The sequence below is a fragment of the Herpailurus yagouaroundi genome, unplaced genomic scaffold, assembly GCF_014898765.1.
Source record: "Herpailurus yagouaroundi ecotype Mexico unplaced genomic scaffold, PumYag 221, whole genome shotgun sequence".
Classification (NCBI taxonomy): domain Eukaryota; kingdom Metazoa; phylum Chordata; class Mammalia; order Carnivora; family Felidae; genus Herpailurus; species Herpailurus yagouaroundi.
Window position 1 is genome coordinate 12,701,132 of NW_024412452.1, and position 21,002 is coordinate 12,722,133.

Sequence of the window (21,002 nt, forward strand, 5' to 3'; positions counted from 1 at the left end):
GGGACGAGGAAAATCCTGGTCCCCCTACTTCTCCGCCGTCTTAACTCTGCCTGCACCTAGACTTTCCTTGTTTTTGGTAACCTTGTCAATTTTGTGGAGAACTGGTCAGATATTTTATAGACTGTCCCTCAATTTGGGTTCATCTGATATTTTTTATCCAACTAGGGTGATGTGTTTTAGGAGGAAGACCTCAGAGATAAAGTGCTATTCTCATCATGGGTACACACTGTCGACATGACTCGTTATTGGGTGCTGCCCTTGATCTCCAGGCTGAGGTAATGTTTGTCAGGTTCGCTTACTGCAAAATTACTCCTCTCCCCCCCTTTCCATTTTGTGCTCTCTGGAAGGAAGTCTCAGTCTTAGTGCATTTGGGATGCTATAATAGAATACCACAGATCAAGTAGCTTATAAACAACAAAAATTTATTTCTCACAGGTCTGGAGCCTGGAAATCCAAGATGAGGGTGCCACCGTGGTTGAGTGAGGGCTTCCTCCAGTCACCGACTCTTGTGTCTTATTGTATCCTTCTGCATGATGGAAGGGGCAGGCAAGTTCTCTGGGACCTCTATTGTAAGTGCACTAATCCCATTAATGAGGACTCTACCTCATGACTTAATGCCTCCCAAAGGCTCCACCTCCTAATACCATCAAATTGGGGGTTAGGATTTCAACATACAAATTGGGGGGGGGGACACAAACATTCAGACCATAGCAATCACTGTGTGCAGCCCACACTTAAGCAATGGGGAGGTGTGCTCTACTTTCTTGAGATTCAAGTATGTACACAAATTATTTGGAATTTTTCTGTGTGGGAGATTTATCTATTTGCTTATTTATTCAAATGTTTACTTATCAGTATGGATTCATGGGTTTTATGCTTTGGGTTATAGTCCAATAGTACTTCATTTATTTTCTTGCTCAAATTGTTCCAGTTTTGGCCATTAGGAGCTCTTTCAGGTGACTCCTATGTGTTTTTTAACATTCTTTCATCATTTTAAAAAACATCTCTTTATTTCCAAGCGTGACAAAATACTACAGATTAATTTTGTATATTTTCTGCCCTGGTCCTAGAATCAGCCATTTCTCCAAGGAGCCCTGGTTTAATTTTTTTGGATAATGATATTAGAAACCAAGATTTGGGTACTGTGTGTGTGGTCACTGCAACTGGGGTGTCATTGCTTCTTCTTAGCTGAGGGAGCTAGATCATGTGTGTATGGATACCTAATTAAAAAAAAAATCATTATGCCTGCAATATGGTGACAAGACTTGAGAGGAGCAAGACTAAAGACAGGGAGAACAGTTAGAGGATTAACCCAGTTAAGGGCACCTGGGTGGCTCAGTTGGTTAATCTTCTGACTCTGGATTTCGGGTCAGGTCATGATCTCATGGGTTCATGGGATTGAACTCCTCGTCAGGCTCTAACAGTCTGGAGCCCACTTGGGATTCTCTCCCTGCCCTTTCCTGGCTTGTGCTCTCTCTCCCTCTCAAAACAAACAAACAAACAAACAAACAAGCAAACAAACAAAGATTAACCAAATTAAAGCCGGGCAAGATGGTGCATTGATGCTTGTGATGTGATGGATTGTTGTTGTTGTTGTTGTTGGATTTGCTGTGGGAAGCAAAGTTGGGACCCTTTGTGAAGCTGGGTACAGGGGCTCACATCCTGCCCCAAAGCTGCCTCTTTCCAGCCCTGACTCTGGCTGCATCAGGTTTAGTGTCAGGGCCAGGCAGACTCTCCCCAGTAGCAATCTGGGTAGCTCCACGCCTACAATCTCCAACAAAAATCCAGCATTGGGTCACATGCTCATCCCTGAAGCAATAAGGGAGATCAAGCCATAAACTCATTCCTGGGGCTGGGAATTGGGTATGGGTTTAGCCTCACCCCTACTGGACAGGCTGAGGAGGAGGGAAGCATCGTTCTTAAGACAAATACCAGGAGAGATGCCTGGAGACAGGAGACTGCTCAGGGCCTCTCTCTCCTTTCCATCAAAACTGCTGAATCTAGCTACTTCCTGGAAGACAGCTGACCATCGTGTGTTGATAGGGATTGATATGGGTGACTGAAAAGCTTCTGCAGCTACGAGTCTGCATCTCTAAGAGTATGGCTCTGTACCCTTCAGTAGGGAAGGAAAAACCAATGTGTAAGAGGTTCTAGCTGATGAATGGTTCTGGTATTAATGTATAAAATGTCCATTTGATTTATTCTGGCCAGAGAACAGAGAAACCTCTCAGCAAGGATGTAGCAATCCATTGTTTCCTGCTGGCAGATGGTGTTCTTGAAGGAGAAATAAGAGCTGGATGCCTGGAGTGCCTGGGTGGCTCAGTCGGTTAAATGTCTGGCTTTGGCTCAGGTCATGGTCTTGCCCTCCTTGAGTTTGAGCCCTGTGTGGGGCTCTATGCTGACAGCTCAAAGTCTGGAGCCTGCTTCAGATTCTGTGTGTGTTTCTCTCTCTGCACCTTCCCTGCTTATGCTGTCTCTCTCTCATAAAATAAATAAACATTAAAAAAAAAAAAAGAGCTGGGAGACTGGGATAGGGAGGGGAATGGGGACAGAGAAGCAGGGGCAGGATGGGGAGTCCTGCTGGTCACACCTGAGGCGACCACCTCTGCAGCACTATGCCCTGTCTTAGCCCAGACTCTGCCCCTTTCAGTTCTGCTTTTAAGGCTCCCTCAGCTTCTCAGGTCCCAAGAAGAATCAGCTTCTGAGTGGGTTTGGCCTGGGCCCCTCCTGTGTGTGGGGAGATGGAAATCAAGGCAGGCCCTTGCTTTTCTTTCGCCACCCCAGGGCCTCTTATGGGCCTCTGGGGAGGTACCTCAAGCAGCTACCCTTTTACAAAGGTGAAAGTGTTTGCTCAACACTCGTGGGGTCTCAGGCAGAGCTGTTGACTGCTCCAGAAATGGATGCCTTCACGTTCCTCCTGTGTCCTTTCCTCTCAGGTCAGCTTTCAATGGACAGGAGGTAACAGGCCAACAGGTGATGGCTCCACACTCGACACACACACACACACACACACACACACACACACACACACACACACTGCCATGGCATCATGAACTGTATATACAGGAAACCGCCTCCTTCCTCACCCTGCATATCAGCTGTGCACTCAGCTGGCTGAGTTGACAGTAGCATCCATGACAGGAGCTCCTCTTAGACGGAGGCTGTTCTCCTGACCCTGCCTCGGGATGAGGCGCTTGAAGGATGGCTTCTCCAACATTGCATTTGGGCTGCAGACTTTTTAGCACTCAGAGGGTCTGTGGGAAGCTGACTCTGGGATTTGGGAACAGGATGTAGAAACTGAGCGTGAAAATAGGAAAAAATAGCGTGAAAATAGGAAAAAGCAACAATAAGGATGGCACAAGCCATTTGCCAGGTAGAACCGACATCTTGTAAACGGGTTACTGGTGAGATAGAGGACAAATATGTAATTAGACTGTTATGAGTTAGAGAAAATGTGATCCATTTTGATAAGATTATAACCATCTGAAGTATTGGGGAACCAAGGAACAAGAATCCACCATTAACCTCAGAACTGACTTAGGGAAGGGTGTGATGACCAGCCAGTGGAAGTATTCATTCTGCTCAGCTGTTTACCCCCTTGTGGGGCTGGGGACTTTGGGCTCACATGGCTCCACCAGGATGTCTCACTTCCCTGTTTTCTAAGTCCAGGCCCACAAGCAGCAGGGACTCCCTGAAGCAGGGAAGTTGCAGTCTCACTGCAAAGCTGCACATTGGCTTATCCATCAGTTTCTTTCTTAGTTTGTCCCAAACTCAATCGACTCAAGGGAGCATGGATCCAATTGGCCAGAGGGGCAAAATTGGATCAAGTTGGGTCCCATTTGCTGTTTTCTGATACCAACCAATTCTCTGACATCGAGCTGGTATTCTCACAGTGACTTTTGGAGTCGGCACAGACCCCACAGGTGAAGGGCTAAGTCCCACAAGATTGCCCCCACTTCAGATTCCACCCGCAAGTGGAGTCTCCGGGCAACCCACACATCTGTGCAGCCGACTGCAAGTTGGGGGACTCCGGTGACCCTCCCTAGCTTTGATAATTCACTAGAATGACTCGCAGAACTCAGGAAATCACTGTTTACTATTACAGTTTACAATAAAGGATACAAATGAAAAGCCAGATGAAGAGATATGGAGAGATACGTAGGGCTAGGCTCAGAAGAGTCCAGAGCACAATAGCCTCTGTTCCTGTGGAGTTAGGATGTGACACCCTCTGGCTTGTGGATGTATTCACTAATGAGGAAAGTCCTTGAAAGTTCCTCAAATCTTTTGTAACCCAATCTCCAGGCCCCCTCTCCCACCTGGAAGTCCAGGGTGGGGATGGGGTTGGATAGGTGGGAGTTTGGTTTTTCTGGGATCAGTTCCTATCCTGAAACCATCTAGGGGCCCATCGTGAGTCACTTCATTAGCATAAGCTCAAGTATGCTCAAAAGGGGCTCTTTATGAAAAATAAAAAATACTCCTATCACTTGGGAAATTCCAAGGAACTGGGACAAAGACCAAATACACTTTTATTTATTTATTTATTTATTTGATTTTTTTTTTATTTATATATGAAATTTATTGTCAAATTGGTTTCCATACAACACCCAGTGCTCATCCCAAAAGGTGCCCTCCTCAATACCCATCACCCACCCTCTCCTCCCTCCCACCCCCCATCAACCCTTAGTTTGTTCTCAGTTCTCAACAGTCTCTTATGCTTTGGCTCTCTCCCACTCTAACCTCTTTTTTTTTTTTCCTTCCCCTCCCCCATGGGTTCCTGTTAAGTTTCTCAGGATCCACATAAGAGTGAAACCATATGGTATCTGTCTTTCTCTGTATGGCTTATTTCACTTAGCATCACACTCTCCAGTTCCATCCACGTTGCTACAAAAGGCCATATTTCATTTTTTCTCATTGCCACGTAGTATTCCATAGTGTATATAAACCACAATTTCTTTATCCATTCATCAGTTGATGGACATTTAGGCTCTTTCCATAATTTGGCTATTGTTGAGAGTGCTGCTATGAACATTGGGGTACAAGTGCCCCTATGCATCAGTACTCCTGTGTCCCTTGGATAAATTCCTAGCAGTGCTATTGCTGGGTCATAGGGTAGGTCTATTTTTAATTTTGTGAGGAACCTCCACACTGCTTTCCAGAGCGGCTGCACCAATTTGCATTCCCACCAACAGTGCAAGAGGGTTCCCGTTTCTCCACATCCTCTCCAGCATCTATAGTCTCCTGATTTGTTCATTTTGGCCACTCTGACTGGCGTGAGGTGATACCTGAGTGTGGTTTTGATTTGTATTTCCCTGATAAGGAATGACGCTGAACATCTTTTCATGTGCCTGTTGGCCATCCAGATGTCTTCTTTAGAGAAGTGTCTATTCATGTTTTCTGCCCATTTCTTCACTGGGTTATTTGCTTTTCGGGTGTGGAGTTTGGTGAGCTCTTTATAGATTTTGGATACTAGCCCTTTGTCCGATATGTCATTTGCAAATATCTTTTCCCATTCCGTCGGTTGCCTTTTAGTTTTGTTGGTTGTTTCCTTTGCTGACAAATACACTTTTAAAAAAATGTTTATTTTATTTATTTTTGAGAGAGAGAGAGAGAGCGCGCGGGGCAGGGACAGAGAGGAGGAGGGGCAGAGAAAGGGGAGGGGTAGAGAGAGGGGGACAGAAGATCTGAAGTTTTATTTTTTTTTAAATTTTTTAAATGTTTATTTATTTTTGAGAGTGAGAGCACGGGGAGGGGCAGAGAGAGGGGAACAGAGGACCTGAAGCAGTCTCTGAGCTGACATCTCAGTGCAGGGCTCCGTCAGATACTGACCTGAGCCAAAGTCAGACACTTAACTGGCTGAGCCACCCAGGTGCCCCAACACCAAATATACTTTTTATTCTACTACAGACCCTTCCCTCCCCTGCCAGTTGTGAAGTCCTAAGTGGGCAAGAGTCACCTCAGCCCTACCTTTGGCCTGCAAATCCCTGCTGCACTTACCCAGCTCCTCCTCCCCTTACCTGACTTCCTGTTACTTTCGAGGGTCTGGGCTAGGATTAAGAATCAGCCACCCGTAACAAGGATGTTTTTCTACGAAGCTGAGAAGGACCTGCACCCCCTCCGGAGGCCAGTGAAACAGTATTTGAGGCTAGCTTTGGGAGCTATGCTGGAAAGTGGTGGTTGGGGTGATGGGCTTGAGGGGAGGGCAGGGCAGTCTGGCGCCTGGGAGCTTGGAGGGGAAGGACACCACTGGGGTGATTCTGCAGAATCAGCAGGGGAGGGGGGCAGAGCTTCCAGGATGGTCAGGCCCTACTCAGGGCCATATAAGTCCGGGGTATCTCAGCTTCCCTTCCTATCCCTACTGGCCCACCAGACAGCCCCGTTGGAGTCCGCAGCAGGGAGGAGCATTGGAGGATAAAGGAAGACGATATGAATTGTGACAAGGTCCACTTTTTCACAGACAACCAGAGTGTCTCCCTGCAGCCCCAAGGTGAGAAAACTGAGGCATGAGCCTGTCCTCATTAGGAATTGGCTTGTTTGTCTCCCAGCCCCTCCCTGGCAGGCCAGAGCTTGGCTCCTCACTGTCTCAGCCTCCAGAATAAACAGGCAAGGGCTGAAGGTGGGTTAGGTGAGGATGGAGAGCCTGGCGCACACCCTAGTGTCTGTGTGAACCTCCCCAGACCCTTTTCCTTGGGGATGGTAACATGTCAATAGAAAGAATAAACTGAATTCAGAGGGACCTGGTTTTGAGTCCCATCTCTGCATATTGGGCTGGCCCCACAAGGCCTCAGGGGCTCCAGACTGGTGTCTCTCCGCCTTGGAATAGATTTCTCTGTACACTATTTATCCCTAACCACACCTCCACACTCCTAGGACATCCATGCAGGGCTTTATGACCCTGCAGAGGGAGGCTCCAGCACTGACCTGTGTCAGGTTATGGGTGAGGCAGTGGTCCCAAAGGGCTGTGAGTCCTGCTCTGGTCAGGGTTCAAGAGCAAGCCTAGCCCTGGGACTCAGAGGTCAGGCTCCTTCTCTGTCCCTCCCTGTCTCCCTCCTTTCTTCTTTCATGCACACTGCATGTTTGTTGCCCTTCTCTGTGCTGGGTTCTGCCCTGTGCACCTCCTCTAGGTTTTGGGTTGTGGTCTTCTCTTTACCTTTGTGTTGCTACCACACCCCCAGTTAGCTCTGGCAAACGCTTCCAAGTGCTTTATTTCCCGCCTGCATGATAAGTGTGGCCAATGTTCTTATCCTCATCGGACAGTCCAAGAGACTGAGCGAATCCTGTCCAGCCCACACAACACATTCTCCTCCTGTACACTAGCTTCTCCCTTGTAGGGCTGGACTCTGCGGCAGGGGCTCCTGCAGCCCCCAGGAGGCCAAGGCTTGTTCAGACCACCCTGACGGTTATGGCTGTGACTGTTGCCTCCTTGCTGGTGGTTCTCTTTGTTATGGGTAAGCTCCTAAGTGACCTGACCCCCCACCAACTCTCTCCATCTTCCTGCATAGAAGTCCCACAGGGACCAGATGCATACCCTCTACTCCCAGAAGAGTCAGTCTATCTCTGACCCCAGGCCTTAACCAGATCTTTCCTGGGACTCATCCAAGGTCCCTGTCCAAGGGGAGCCTCCCAAGAGCCAAGGCCCATGGAGGAAAGTCTGAGAGGTCCTTAGTGCCATCTCCCTCCTTCTGGAACCCCGGGGGGTGGGGCAGCCTGTTCTCCCAGCCTTAGTGCAGAGAGCCTGTGCTGACCCCTCGGGAATGGGTGTCTCAGTTCTACAGAAGCCAAGACTTCCTTTGGAGCCATATGCCTCTTTCCAAGAGTTTTCCGCCATGATTGCCGGAGAGGACAACACGACCAGCCAGTTACCTGTGGAACCCTACAGTGAGTAGCCACAGGGCAGGGTGGGGTGGGGGAGCTGGGGCATTCAGATACCCAGACTCTAGGAGAAGCCTCTCCTCTGATGCCCCCAGACCCCTGAATGTGTTCCAGTCTTCTTACAGAAAGACATGATCTTTTTAAAAACCAGCTTTATTGAGGTATAACTGACAGATAATAAATTACAATATTGAAAGTGTACAATCAGATAAGTTTTGACTTACATGTATACCTGTGAAACCATCACCACAATCAAGATAATGAGCATATTCCTCCTCCCAAAGTTTACTTGTGCCCTTTGTCATCCTTCCCTCTCCCCGCCTCCCTTTATTCCCCAGGCAACCACTGATCTACTTGTGGTAATATAGATTAATTAGCTTTTTCTAGAGTTTTATGTAAAATTGATCATATAGTATGTACTCTTTTTGGTCCTTTATCAGTCATGTAATTTGCAAATATTTTCTCTTGGTTTATGGCTTGTCTTTTCGTTCTCTTGACCAGATTTAAATTTTAATAAAGTCTAATTTATCAATTTCTTTTTCTTTTGTGGATTGTACTTTTGGTTTCATATTGGAAACCTATCCTGAGGTCACAAAGACATTTTCCTATGTTTCCTCCTGGAAATTTCACACTTTTTGGCTTTACATTTAGGCCTATGATCAATTTTGAGTTGAGTTTTATATAATGGTGTGAGGATGAAGTGAATTTTTATTTTGCAGGTGGATAGACAATTGTTGCCACACTGTTGAAAAGATTGTCATGAATTACTTTTGTGACTTTGTTGAAAATCAATTATCCATATATATATATGTGGGTCTACTCCTGGATTCTCTATTCTGTTCCATTGATGTATTTGTCTATCTTTACAAGGCACCTTCAAAGGCCACCTGGCCCCACCTGGCCTTGCCTCAGCACAGTGGCTGAGGCCTCATACACTTACCTAGATAGGGCATGAGGCATAGGGCAGGGATCTTCCAGAAAGGGTCCCTTCCTACTTGGGTTCTTCACTCTATTCCTGAGAGAAGGCTGGAATCAAGAGTCTTAGACCATGAAAGTCTGAGATAAGGTCTTAGCTTGTGAGGTGAGCAACGGGTGCTAGGAGGACCAGAGGCAGCTGCAGGTGGGTCTGGTGGGAAAGACCATGCAGATGAAAGGGGCTGTGAGTTCCCTGAATCACCCCAATGATCAGGGCTTTCACTCAGGTCTCCCATATCCTCAACTTCTGTTGGGACTCTTGCTTGATGTTAACATTGGGTGTGCCAGCCCGTTAAGAAGGTTCTAGGGTCTAGTATCACCCGGAGGGTCTCCACCATAGCCCTGTGGATTGAACAGGTACCCACTGAACCCAACAGGTACCTATGTTGTTGAGTTTCTGGAATTTGTGATCAGAAAACTACGTTTGTTGTCTACACAGTTTTTAAGAAGTAACAATGATGAATCAAGAGGCTTTGTGCTTGGTGTGCAAATATAGTGGAAGACTAAACATGGGCTTTACTCATACCTATTTTCTTTTTCATACTGACCCATCTGATAGTGAAATTTTAGTGGAGTTAAGCTTCAGCAGCTCTAAATGATATAATCGGTTACTTTCAAGTTCAATTACAATGGCAAAATAATCCACGCCTGACCAGCATGATTCTTCTTGATAGCTAGTTTACATAGGCAAGTATGGCAATCCTTCTGCCCCTCAGTTCATGGGGGGACAGCTAAATAGGCCTTTATTTATTTAAATTTTTGGCTCACTATCTCAGCATGCTCATTCCCAGGGGCTGGGTGGGTGCAGTGAGCAAGAGGCAGCTTAAGGAGCACTCAGTGCTGTGTCTTAGACATTTCCCTCAGAAATTTCAAGAACACTGTGGTTGGCCCATTTAATTAATGCTTCCCTATGCAACTGGCCTCTGTGGCTACCTTCTCCCTTTACTCCCTCCAGATTCCCACCACTCTGGCAGGGTGGCAGAGTGGCAAGAGACTATCCAGATGTTTAAAAGCCACGTGGAGAATTCCAGCACCTGGAGCATGGAGATGCAGACGTTGACTTGTAGAGTGGACAATGTCAGTTCTCAGATCCAGGTGCTCAGTGGTCATCTGGAAAATGCCAGTGCTGACATCCAGATGGTAAAAGGAGTTCTACAGGTTGCCAGTACCTTGACTTTCCAGACCCAGCTGTTAAGGAGTTCCGTGGAAGGTGCCAGTGCTGAGATCCAGAAGCTAAAAGGAGATCTGGAAAAGGCAAACACTTTAAATTCCCAGACCTACAGTTTCTTAAAAAGCAGTTTAGAAAATGCCAGCATTGATCTCCACATGTTGAATGGAGGCTTAGAAAATGCCAACACTGAAATTCAGATATTGAAGGCAGGGCTGGAAATGGCAAATGCCCAGGCCCAGCTGGCAAACAGTAGCTTAAAGAATGCTAATGCTCAGATCCATGTTTTGAGAGGCCAGTTGGATAGTGTCCATGATTTAAGGGCCCAAAATCAGGTTTTAAGAAGCAGTTTGGAAGGAGCCAATGCTGAGATCCAGAGGGTAAAGGGAAGCCTGCAAAATGCAAATGCTTTAAACTCCCAGACCCAGACTTTTCTGAAAGGCCATTTAGACAATGCCAGCTCTGAAATCCAGTTATTAAGAGATCATTTCAAAAGGGCAGGTGATGAGATTCACTTGTTAAAAAGAGATTTAGAGACTGTCACTGCCCAGACCCAAGAAGCAAGTCACCATCTGGAGCAGACAGATGCTCAGATCCAGTTATTAAAAACAGAGCTAGAAAATGCCAATGCCTTAGATTCCAAGATTCAGGTGTTAAATGGTTATTTGAAAAATGCCAGCAGAGAGATACAGACCCTAAAACAAGGAATGAAGTCTGCTTCAGCCTTAGATTCCAAGACCCAGATGTTAGAGAGCAATCTGCAGAAGGCCAGTGCTGAGATCCAGAGGTTAAAAGGGGATCTACAGGACACCAAAACACTAACTACGAGAATCCAGGAGGAGCAGAGTCGCCTGGAGACACTCCGTGTGGCCTTTGGTTCCCAGGAGCAGCTACAGAGGACACAAAGTAAGTGGGAGGCGAGGGCTTGGCCGGGACATATAGTCTTTTGGGTGGCTAGAGTCTTCTGTCCCTTCAGTCTTTTGCTTACTTCAGCACGTATCCCCCTAGGAAGGAGGCTGGATGCTGGGGAAGGGCTGAATCCTAGGCAGTGGTAAAGGTGGCATAAGGCAGCTTACCCTGCTCTCAAGTTGCTTGTCATCTGGCCAGAGTGACAAAACAATACTTCAGAAACGAACGATGTGTGGAAGACATGCAGAGAGGTGCAAGAGGTGTTAGGTAAGGGACAGCTCTAGGAACTGGGGTAGAGAGGAGCAAAGAGGAGGGAGAAGGGATCTTCTGAGGTTGATGTCCTCTGATATAGACAAGGGATCTTCTGAGGGGGGAGAAATTTTTTGGAGGACAAAGGATTAAAAGATGCTTTGCAGAGAAGATGGCCCTTGAACTGGGCCCTGAAGGACTCATAGGTGTTTGCCAAACAAGTAGGGTAAGAGGGTGGCAGGTTCATAGTCATGAAGATGTGAAACCATGAGGTTCAGAAAACTTCAGGCAGTTCTGTGACTGGACTGTGGCCAAGAGGGCAGTTGATGAGAGGTTAGTAGGCAGGGGCCAGGATGGTGGCTTTAAAACTGTTTGGAATGTAAGCACAGCCTGAAATTAATTTTATATTGTGACCCAGTATAATTATGTGTATCTCTCTCTCACTCTCTCTCTCACACACATATGCATACACACACACACACACACACACACACACACACACATTTCAAAAGCAAACATTTTAACACATGGATGCACTCTGATATTTTATAATCTATTATTTTTTTTATTTGATGGGTGGGGGAGGGCAGAGGGATATATAGAGAGAATCCTAAGCAGGCTCCATGCTCAGTGTGGAGCCCAACATGGGGCTTGATCCCATGACCATGAGATCATGACCTGAGCTGAAATCAAGAGTTTAGGTGCTCAACCAACTGAGCCACCCAGGCACCCCTATAATCTTTTATAAAAACAAAAAACAAAAAACCCCAGAAAACCAAAAGACCCTGATGCCTCCCATGAATGGGTTGATGACTGCACTTTGAAAATCACTATGCTAGGGGCATCTGGGTGGCTCAGTCAGTTAAGCGTCCAACCTCGGCTCAGGTCATGATCTTAAGGTTCGTAAGTTCAAGCCCCACATTGGGCTCTGTGCTGACAGCTCAGAGCCTGCAGCCTTCTTAGGATTCTGTGTCTCCCTCTCTCTCTGCCTCTCTCCTGCTCGTGCTCTGTCTCTCTGTCTCTGTCTCTCTCTCTCAAAACGAATAACATTAAAAAAATCTTTAGGCAGACCTGGAGACATATCAGCTGGATGTGGAAGGCTTCTGAGTTTGGGTTGCATCTTCTAGGAAATGAGGGTCTATTGAAGGGCTTCAAAGAGGCTGACTAGATGGGCCTCCTGACTGAGAGGGAATAAAAGAAGGGAGAAGAGCAGTGAGATTTGGACATGCTGAGCCTGAGATGCTTTGGGGATATTCAAGTGGCTGTCATCTGCGTGCTGTGTGGAGTGTAGGTGACAGGCCCTGGATGCAGACTCAGATGTGGAAGCTGTGGTTATGTTGGTTCTGGTTGTGGCAGTGGGTGTTGGTGGAGGCAGGAGGCATTGCATACAATAAAATGCTTTGTGGGGAAAAAGGCTGAGGGCAGAAACAGAAAGTCAACCTTCAGGTGGCAAGAAGGAAAAGATGAGTTTTTGAAGGAGACTATTAGAAAGGCAGTCTTAGAGGAAGGAATAGAACCAGGAGATGTGCAGTTGGGGAAGTCAAGGAAGGAGGGAACTTCAAGAAGGAAGGAGCTAGTTCTAGCAAATGCCTGAGAGGTCATGTGAAATAACCAATAAGCACCCGCTGACACTGGGCAATTAAGAAGTCATTGGTAATGAAGTTCCAGTGGAGAGTTGTGTGTGGCCTAGAGGCCAGACCACCATCAGCAGGGTGTGAATGAGAGCTCAAGTGCACAAGCCATTCAAGGACCTCGGCTGAGGAGCAGAGGAGGCTGTGGGGGAGAGGGGGTGACATGGTGGAGGGAGGGATGAAAAAAACACGTAATCGATATTTACATTATAAAACCTCCATATTAATTATAGACAACGTGGCCAATATTGAGAAAGAAAATGATGAGAAAACAACCACTTGTATTTCCATGAAAAGTTCTATATTTTCTGTATGATCCCACTGCTAACATTTTGGTGAACTTCCTTGAGAGGGTTTTTCTAGATTAAGAGGATAGGCTTGGTCTGAAGATGGGAGAAAGGAGCCAGCAAAGAGGGAGGAGGTTGGAGAAGGGAGAGACTGGGAATGACATACACGGCTGAGGGAGTCACCTTGAAGCGTTGGGACAATAAATACTTGAACCTCTGAGGCTAGGAGGAAGAGGTGTGGCAGTAGGTTTGCAGATGTGGGAATAGGAAACTGAGGCAGCCAAGCTTTAGTGGTGCCTCTTCCTAGGTAGGGTAGGAAGTCACTTGCTAAGGATGGGAGAGGGGACAGTTTGAGCAGCTGCTAAAGAGAGCTGACAAATGAGGGGCTTGGCAGGCAGCATTGAGGATTCCTGGTCTGTCAGAGCCTGGAAGTCTGCCCTCCGTAATGTCCCTCCAATGCCCCCTGTTGTCCTATGTCTACCTACTGCTTTAGCATAGACCTGTGTTTCTCCACCTTGGGGCCACACTGGGATCACCTGAGGAGCTTTACAAATAGTGATGCCTGGGACCCACCTCCAGAACTCTGACTTTTTTTGGAGGGGTTGGAGATCTGGGATGCAGTGTGGGCATTAGAATTTTTTAAAAAGTTCCTTCGATGGTTCTAATGGGCAGTGAGGACTGAGAACCATTAGTTTAACTTTTTCTTAAAGGGCCAAATAGTAGATATTTTGGGCTTCTGGATGAACAGGCTCTGTTGCAACATGTCTGCTGCTGTAGCAATAAAGCAGCCAAAGATGTATATAAAGAATGTGGCTGTGTTCCAATAAAACTTTATTTATAAAAAGAGGTTGCTTGCAGGTTGCAGTTTGCCAATCCTGTTTAGACTACTGGTTCTCAGGTTTTGGAATACATCAGGATTACCTAGAGGGTTTGTTAAGACACCAACTGTTGGGATGCCTAGGTGGCACAGTCGGTTAAGCATCTGACTTCGGCTCAGGTCGTTATCTCACGGTTCATGGGTCTGAGCTCCAGCTCAGAGCCTGGAGCATGGTTTGGATTCTGTGTCTCCCTCTCTCTCTCTGCTCCTCCCCTGCTTGTGCTGTCTCTTTCTCTCTCAAAAATAAATAAATAAACATTAAAAAAAAAAGCCTACCAACTGTTAAACAATTTCAGAATCAGCCAGTCTGGGTGGGTCTGAGAAATTTACATTTCTACCAATTCCCAGATGATGCTGCTGGTCTGGGACCACACTTTGAAACCCCTGGTTTACACACTCACCATAATTACTGAGACATTTGCAACTATGTTCTAATTGCTATCTCTGGCCCGGTTAGGATTGGCTTCTTCCTATTTAGTCTCCACACTGTCACCAGGTTGACATTATTACAATGCAAATCTGAGCATACTACTATCCTTCTTAAAACACTTCAGGACTTCCCTGTGCTCACAAGGGGAAAAAACCCCAAAGTTCTTTATATGACATGTACGATATGGTGCTGGTGAGCCTGTCCAAGTTTGTCTCCTGTCCCTTATGCACTGACCATCCCAAGCACTTGAACAGATCAGGCCATGCCATGCTGTTTCACACCTCCATGCTTTTTGTGTCTACTTTTTCCCCTGCCTGGGATCCTCTCTTTGGCACTGACCAACTGGCAAACTCTTCCTCAGTCTTTTAAGACTTAGCTCAAGTGAACCTCACCTACGTACGAGTCCTTCCTGAGAGCATCACTTGCAGCCCAGGTGAAACAGACCAGACTGTCTTTTATGCTTCTATTCTAGCATGCACATGGTTTTCAATGAATGCATCTTCGACACCCTTTTTACATCTGTCTTGTTTACTAGACTGTACGTTCCTTGAGGGCACAAATCATGTCTTACTGGTCTTTGTATAACAGTCCCTGGTTCACAGAAGTTAAAAAACACTGAACCATGGGTGTTGAACAAAAGAATAAATGAATGAATAAGCGAGTCTGTTGTGGCCCCATTTCAAATAGCTGTGGTACAGATGATGTTAGAAAGCAGAGCGTTATAGTGGGGAGGAATGAAAGAGCTGAGAACACAAGATGCTTGTGCTCATGGAATGAGCTACTAGAGCTTGACATTGGGAGGTCAGGTAGACCAGGTCCTGAGTATGGTCTGGGGTATGGGCAGCTGAAGTGGATGGAGATGAAGTCAAGGAAATGGCTGACACCACGGGATGGCTGTAAAGTCTTCTAGGGAGATGGCAGGAACTGAGAGGCAGAGGACTGTCAGGTGATAGCAGTGAATGGGGAAAGAGGGTAGTGGAGCCAGAATGCAGGAGTCTGGAAAGAAAGTGTTGCCTAGGTAACAAAGCTATCTGAAGATCCTGGGAGAGATGGAGCCAGGTGTCCTGGGCTGCTTTCTGTTGTACTGGGTATCAGGCTGGTGGTGCAGCCTCCCAGGTCTTGCCCCCAAGCAGTGGGCATCAAGTGCTGTGTGGGCCTGTGACTCTTGGTGGCCAGTCCCTGGAGAGGTCAGGAAGGGCAGCTCTGGGGCATCCACATCCAGCCCCTGGTTCTCTCTCCTCCCCAACCTTTGCTCCAGATCAACTTCTTCAGCTGATCCTTCAAGGCTGGAATGCCTACAGCGGGAACTTGTATTACTTTTCTCACGTCAAGAAGTCTTGGCATGAGGCTGAGCAGTTCTGTGTGTCCCAGGGAGCCCACCTGGCCTCAGTGACTTCTGAGGAGGAGCAGGTCAGAGCTGCAGGCTTGGGGTGGTGCTGATGGGCTTGGTGTGGGATGAGGGACCTTGGCGCTTTGGCCTTTCTCCTCTTGCAGTAGCCTGGGCTGTTTCCTGCATGTTTCCTCTGTCAGTCAGGGAGCAGATGTTTATTGGGTTGCAACGAGCGCCTTGTTCTGGAGGTGAAAACACTGACTGCAAACCTCGATGTTCTTGACAAATGAGGGAGGCACCCAGAGGCCCACAGATGTCAACAGTGAGGAAGGGCAAAGAGAGGTGGCATGGGTGACTGCCCTTAAAGTGTTGGGAGCATATGTCCCTCCCCATTCCTCACTTCCCCCTCAGCGTCTGCTCTAGTTGTCAGTCCCGAGTTTAACACCAGTTAATCCAATGGCTGTGGAAGGCCCATGAGCAGGAGACCCAGGCTTCCTGGGAAAGCCAGACACAGAAGTTTGAGGACCACCAAAGGCAATATGGACCTTGGGTGGCCCATCTGCCAAAGGTCCTTACCAGAATTTACTAGGGTTCTTGTCAAAGGACCATAATGAGTTTGGTCCATTTCAGCTTACAGAACTGCCCATCCTTTGTGGTTCTTCTGAGGCTGTTCTTGTATATCTGTCAAAGGCCATGCTATTTTTTATTGCATGGTTGGTCTTTGTCCCAGTGAAGGCACACTCATCACGTCAACATGGGAGAAGACGGATTTTCTCTGAGGGCACCTGGATCCTGCCCTCAACTCTGGACAAACCGTGGAAGGTGCAGGAAGGGGCTCAGCTCCTGCAGAGGAGTGGGCTTCATGTCCCAGGACCAGGGAGAGGACAGCCTAGACTCCTTTTCCATACGGCCGGGAAAATGAGCTCCTCACATAGGATTAAACACTGCCTTTTCTCTGCAGGAATTTCTGGCAAAGTTCACGAGTACCTCTTACCACTGGATTGGCCTCACTGACAGGGGCAAGGAGGGCCTCTGGCGCTGGGTGGACGGGACACCATTCAATGCTTTCCGGAGCAGAGTGTGAGTCCAGCACTATCTGGTGCTGTCCTAAGCAGAGTCTGGAGCAGGTCTGGCTAGAAACTTTTGCATGTCCTTGTCTTGTGTGTGTATTCCTGCCCAGTAAGTGTTAGTGTTGTGTATGATATATGTGTATGATGTGTATGTGTGATGTGTGTATAAAGAGTGGATGTATGGTTGTGTATGTGATGTATGTGTGATGTGTGGTATGTATGTATGTATGATATGTGTGTATGTATGATGTGTATGATGTGTGCGGGGTGTGCATAATTGTGGTCCTTGTGTGGACTCTTCCACAGAGGGGTATCAGAACAAGACAGGTCCTGGGGCTGGCAAGTGGCCTATGAGTGGGTCTTCCTGCCTTTTTATTGTTGTTGTTGTTCTTTGTTTGTTTGTTGCCTATCCTGTAACTTTTGAAGGCCCTGCCTTCACCAGAAGGTATCTGAATGTGAATTCTGGGGTGGGGCTTACAGCTTCAGACACCCTTCCTATCCCTTGACCCTCAGTAACTAAAGGCAACCTCAACAGAGCCACCCTTAGGGCACCCTTGGGCCCAGCTCTGTCCCCATCCACGGCCACCAGGAGATTAGGGACCCATGTCACTTCAGCTCCTTATACCAAAGTCGGGGGAAGGGACACTTCCTTTGTCTGGTGGAATAAAGCCGTCTTGTTTCCAGGTTTTGGGGCACAAATCAGCCAGACAACTGGCGGCACCAGGATGGGCAGACAGAAGACTGTGTCCATATTGAGCAGAAGTGGAATGACATGCATTGTGACACCCCCTATCACTGGGTCTGTAAGAAGCCCATCAACCAGCATGTGGCCTGAGACAGGCCAGATCTGAAAGGTGGCCACCGCTGCCAGCTCTGGACCCACCCTACCCCCCCCCCCCCCCCCGCCGACCTGATGCCTTGTGAACCTCTGAACCCAGCTTGTTCTCTGGGGCTTTCCATTTGGCCTTTTGTGTTTCCTGCTCTGTCCTTTCATGTAACCCTTCAAACATATTTACCCCACATGACCCAATGGGATCAAGGGCTCTTCAGGACCAGAGGCTTATTGTGCCTCTGTATCCCCCTCAGCAACCGGCACAGGCCTGTCAGACAGTGGGTCCTCAATAAATACTCACTGAACGCACAAAAGCGTTGTGCTTGTCTCTGCGACGGTCACTACCCTTTGTTCTCCCTGGATTGGTCTCCTTCCTCAATGTCCCTTCTGTCATATCAAGCATAACAAGCATATCTTTGTTTAAGGGCTTTATAACTATGAATGTTTAGTTAGTTCCTTGAAAAACAGCAGAAGTTTAACACAAACCACAGGGACATCTTACAGGGGTACGAATTCACAAGAAGTAATAGTCATTCCAGGTGTTCCTGCATTTCCTTTGTTGCAGATGGACCTGGAGCTGGATTTTTCCAGGCCTTTAAAACACTCCAAAAACTTCTTTCTGTCCTGTGGCTGGCCTCATCTCATTTCCCGACTGTTCCTCTTGATGTCATATCTCTGGCTTTGGCCTTTTCTCGTGGCCCCACTCCCCTTCCAGGGACCGGGATCTCTGCCAGCTCAATTTAAATGAGAATTTCTAGAACAGCTCTTTGCCTGGCCTTGTGGAGTCCCATCCTATGCATTCAGGCACAGGGAGCCCAATGTAGGTTTCTGTGGCTCTTCCTCTGTACAACTGCCTCTCCTTCATGCTCCTCCCCAAATCCTAGCACTCTCAGTCTCCCCCAACTCCCATCTTCCTCTCTCCATACTTAGTGCAACTGTCATTCCCTGTGCTGGAGGGACTCTCCTCCCTGCACTGGGGTCTGGCAGGAGCCTCCAGGAAGAATCCTAGGGGGCTGGTGGGTTCAGCCTGTCTGCTTCCCTAGCCAGGAACTTGGGTTGCAATTGTCCAATTTCTGAAAACAATTGTTCATCAATTGTTTCATGAGTTTTGTCCAGTTTCCCAGTTGCTGACAGCAAAAGGACTGCTCCAGCTACTCCATTAGGACCAGAAATGGAAATCTATTCTACCTGGTATGATATCTTTGGCTGAGTAGGACTTTAATCTGTTCGTATTCATATTTTCCTTTTGGCTTTTCTTTTGGCCTTTTCTTTTATGGCTTCTTAGCTTTTTATCGATCTTAGAAACTTCTCCTCTATCACAGGCTTGAAATAACATTTTGCTGTATTTCTTTTATTTATTTAAAAAAAATTTTTTTTAATGTTTGTTTATTTTTGAGACAGAGACAGAGCATGAACGGGGGAGGGTCAGAGAGAGGGAGACACAGAATCTGAAACAGGCTCCAGGCTCTGAGCTGTCAGCACAGAGCCCGACGCAGGGCTCGAACTCACGGACCACAAGATCATGACCTGAGCCGAAGTCGGCCGCTTAACCGACTGAGCCACCCAGGCACCCCTTGCTGTATTTCTTTTAAACACCTTTATTGTTATTATTATTTTTAGACTTACCTATGTTGCACAATTTGATTTCCTGATAGTTTATTCCTTAGTAGTTTGTACTATAGCAATATAGATATATAGGGATGGGTTTATTGTTTTCTTTTTATGTGTTCCTGTTCTTTGTTTTATGGTTTCCATAGCCTATGCAAAACAGGTAGCAGCCAATATTAATATGTCCCACTTTTGCAGAATTTATAGAGCTTTTCTTTATGGCCTAGTAGTATCTGTTCACTTTTTATAAATATTCCACAGGTATATTCACTTTTTATAAATATTCCACAGGTATATTTATTAGATTAGGCTTGTGATTTTCATTATTCAAATATTCAATATCCTTATTTATATGTTGTCCCTACAACCTATCAATTTCTCTAGGAGGATTTATTTGTGTTAACTCTCCCATGTAGAACATTATATATGTTTATTATCTTGTCATGTTCTTATGTTTCTAATAGCTTTTGATTTATGTATTTTAGTATTACTTTAATGTCTAAAGATTCATGACCATTAAGTCTACTTGAAGACTTTTAGTTTTTATCAATATTCATGCAATCGAGGACTATTTATTGTGCCTCTACCGTGTATCAAGCACTCTTCTAGGTTTTCAGGATTCAAAAATGAATAAAACATAAAATTCCACCCCACCCCCACTCTCGAAGCCAGCATTCTAGTAGGGAGGAGAGGTACTTAGGACATCCTGCCCCTTCTCATAGCCGCAGGAAGAATCCCCTGGAGCCTGAAACCTGGTGGTGACATTCTGGAGTAGCAAGCTAGCTTCGTTATCTATCTAACCAACCATGGTCTGTGGCCTAAAGCTAATGGGACAGGGACAGGTAAACATGCTCACACTCCAGGGTCAATTCTCACGCGCGAGCTGGCCCTTTCTTCCCTATCGAGAAGGTTCTGAAAGCTGAAATTTCCCCAAGAGAGTCAGAAAGGCAGAGGAATTAGTTCTCTACAGACTGAGTGGAGCCATCTGGGGAGACAGAATGAAGTCCTCAGTTGTCCTGGAGGAAGTGGTCAGCTGGTCACCCTGGAGTGATAGCCTGCTCCACCCAGCCTCCACCGTATAGCTGCTACTCTCGGTGACCACGGATTATGTTGGTGATAGATATAGGCTGTAATAGACAGTTGCCACCACTTGGGTGCCCACAGCTTTTTCTCCCAGAGCTATGATTTCCAGTCTTTTAGGGTATGAGGGCCCAACCTGATAGAGGCTGGAGTCTACACATTATGAGTAAGGGGAGATCCTGGCTCTAGCATAGGGAGAAGAAGGCACAGAATTTTTGGCTGTCATGAAATGACCTCCTAGGCTTGGTTTTCTAGGGGCAGGGAACAATTTCTTAGTCAGGAGAGTGAGCATATTCTGGAAGCAGATGTCACAGCATTTTGAGGATGACGCAAGTCATTAGTTCAGAAAAAAATCTACCTGTGCTTATAGTCAGAAACTGTGAGTGTCCTCTATCAGCTAATGCCCCAGCCCTCTATACTCTGGAATTCTTACAACACTTGCTCCCATATACCCAGATCTGGGCCTGGGTCTTTGTCCAACTCCCTTGTATGCCTATACCATGCCTTTTGGAAAGACCCTCTCCCTTTGTGTTGCTCTTACTTAATAAGGGCCAGTTATAAGTGGCTATGCTTCTATACGCTGCTATCAATTCCTACAGCTCAAAGCCAACCAAGCCCAGGGACCCTTGCCACCAGTAAAAGCCCCAGCCCCAGCCCCAGCCCCAGCCCCAGCCCCAGCCCCAGCCC

The 21,002-nt window shown here is 46.9% G+C and overlaps 1 protein-coding gene across 3 annotated transcripts in view; it reads left to right on the top strand.

Moving 5' to 3' along the window:
- Nucleotides 1-21,002, top strand: part of CLEC4F (C-type lectin domain family 4 member F) — a 32,149-nt gene that overhangs the window by 6,295 nt on the left and 4,852 nt on the right. Inside the window, exons 2-10 of one of the 3 annotated variants that reach the window (XM_040458603.1) lie at nucleotides 181-275; nucleotides 436-569; nucleotides 6,037-6,100; nucleotides 6,368-6,484; nucleotides 7,329-7,445; nucleotides 7,765-7,875; nucleotides 9,800-10,918; nucleotides 15,654-15,805; nucleotides 16,687-16,805. In XM_040458603.1, coding sequence (XP_040314537.1) covers nucleotides 6,424-6,484; nucleotides 7,329-7,445; nucleotides 7,765-7,875; nucleotides 9,800-10,918; nucleotides 15,654-15,805; nucleotides 16,687-16,805 — 1,679 coding nt within the window. In that variant the 5' untranslated portion in view covers nucleotides 181-275; nucleotides 436-569; nucleotides 6,037-6,100; nucleotides 6,368-6,423. Of the gene's footprint in view, nucleotides 1-180; nucleotides 276-435; nucleotides 570-6,036; nucleotides 6,101-6,367; nucleotides 6,485-7,328; nucleotides 7,446-7,764; nucleotides 7,876-9,799; nucleotides 10,919-15,653; nucleotides 15,806-16,686; nucleotides 16,806-17,479; nucleotides 17,937-21,002 lie in introns of those variants that run through there. The other 2 variants (XM_040458602.1, XM_040458601.1) reach the window with 2 other exon arrangements.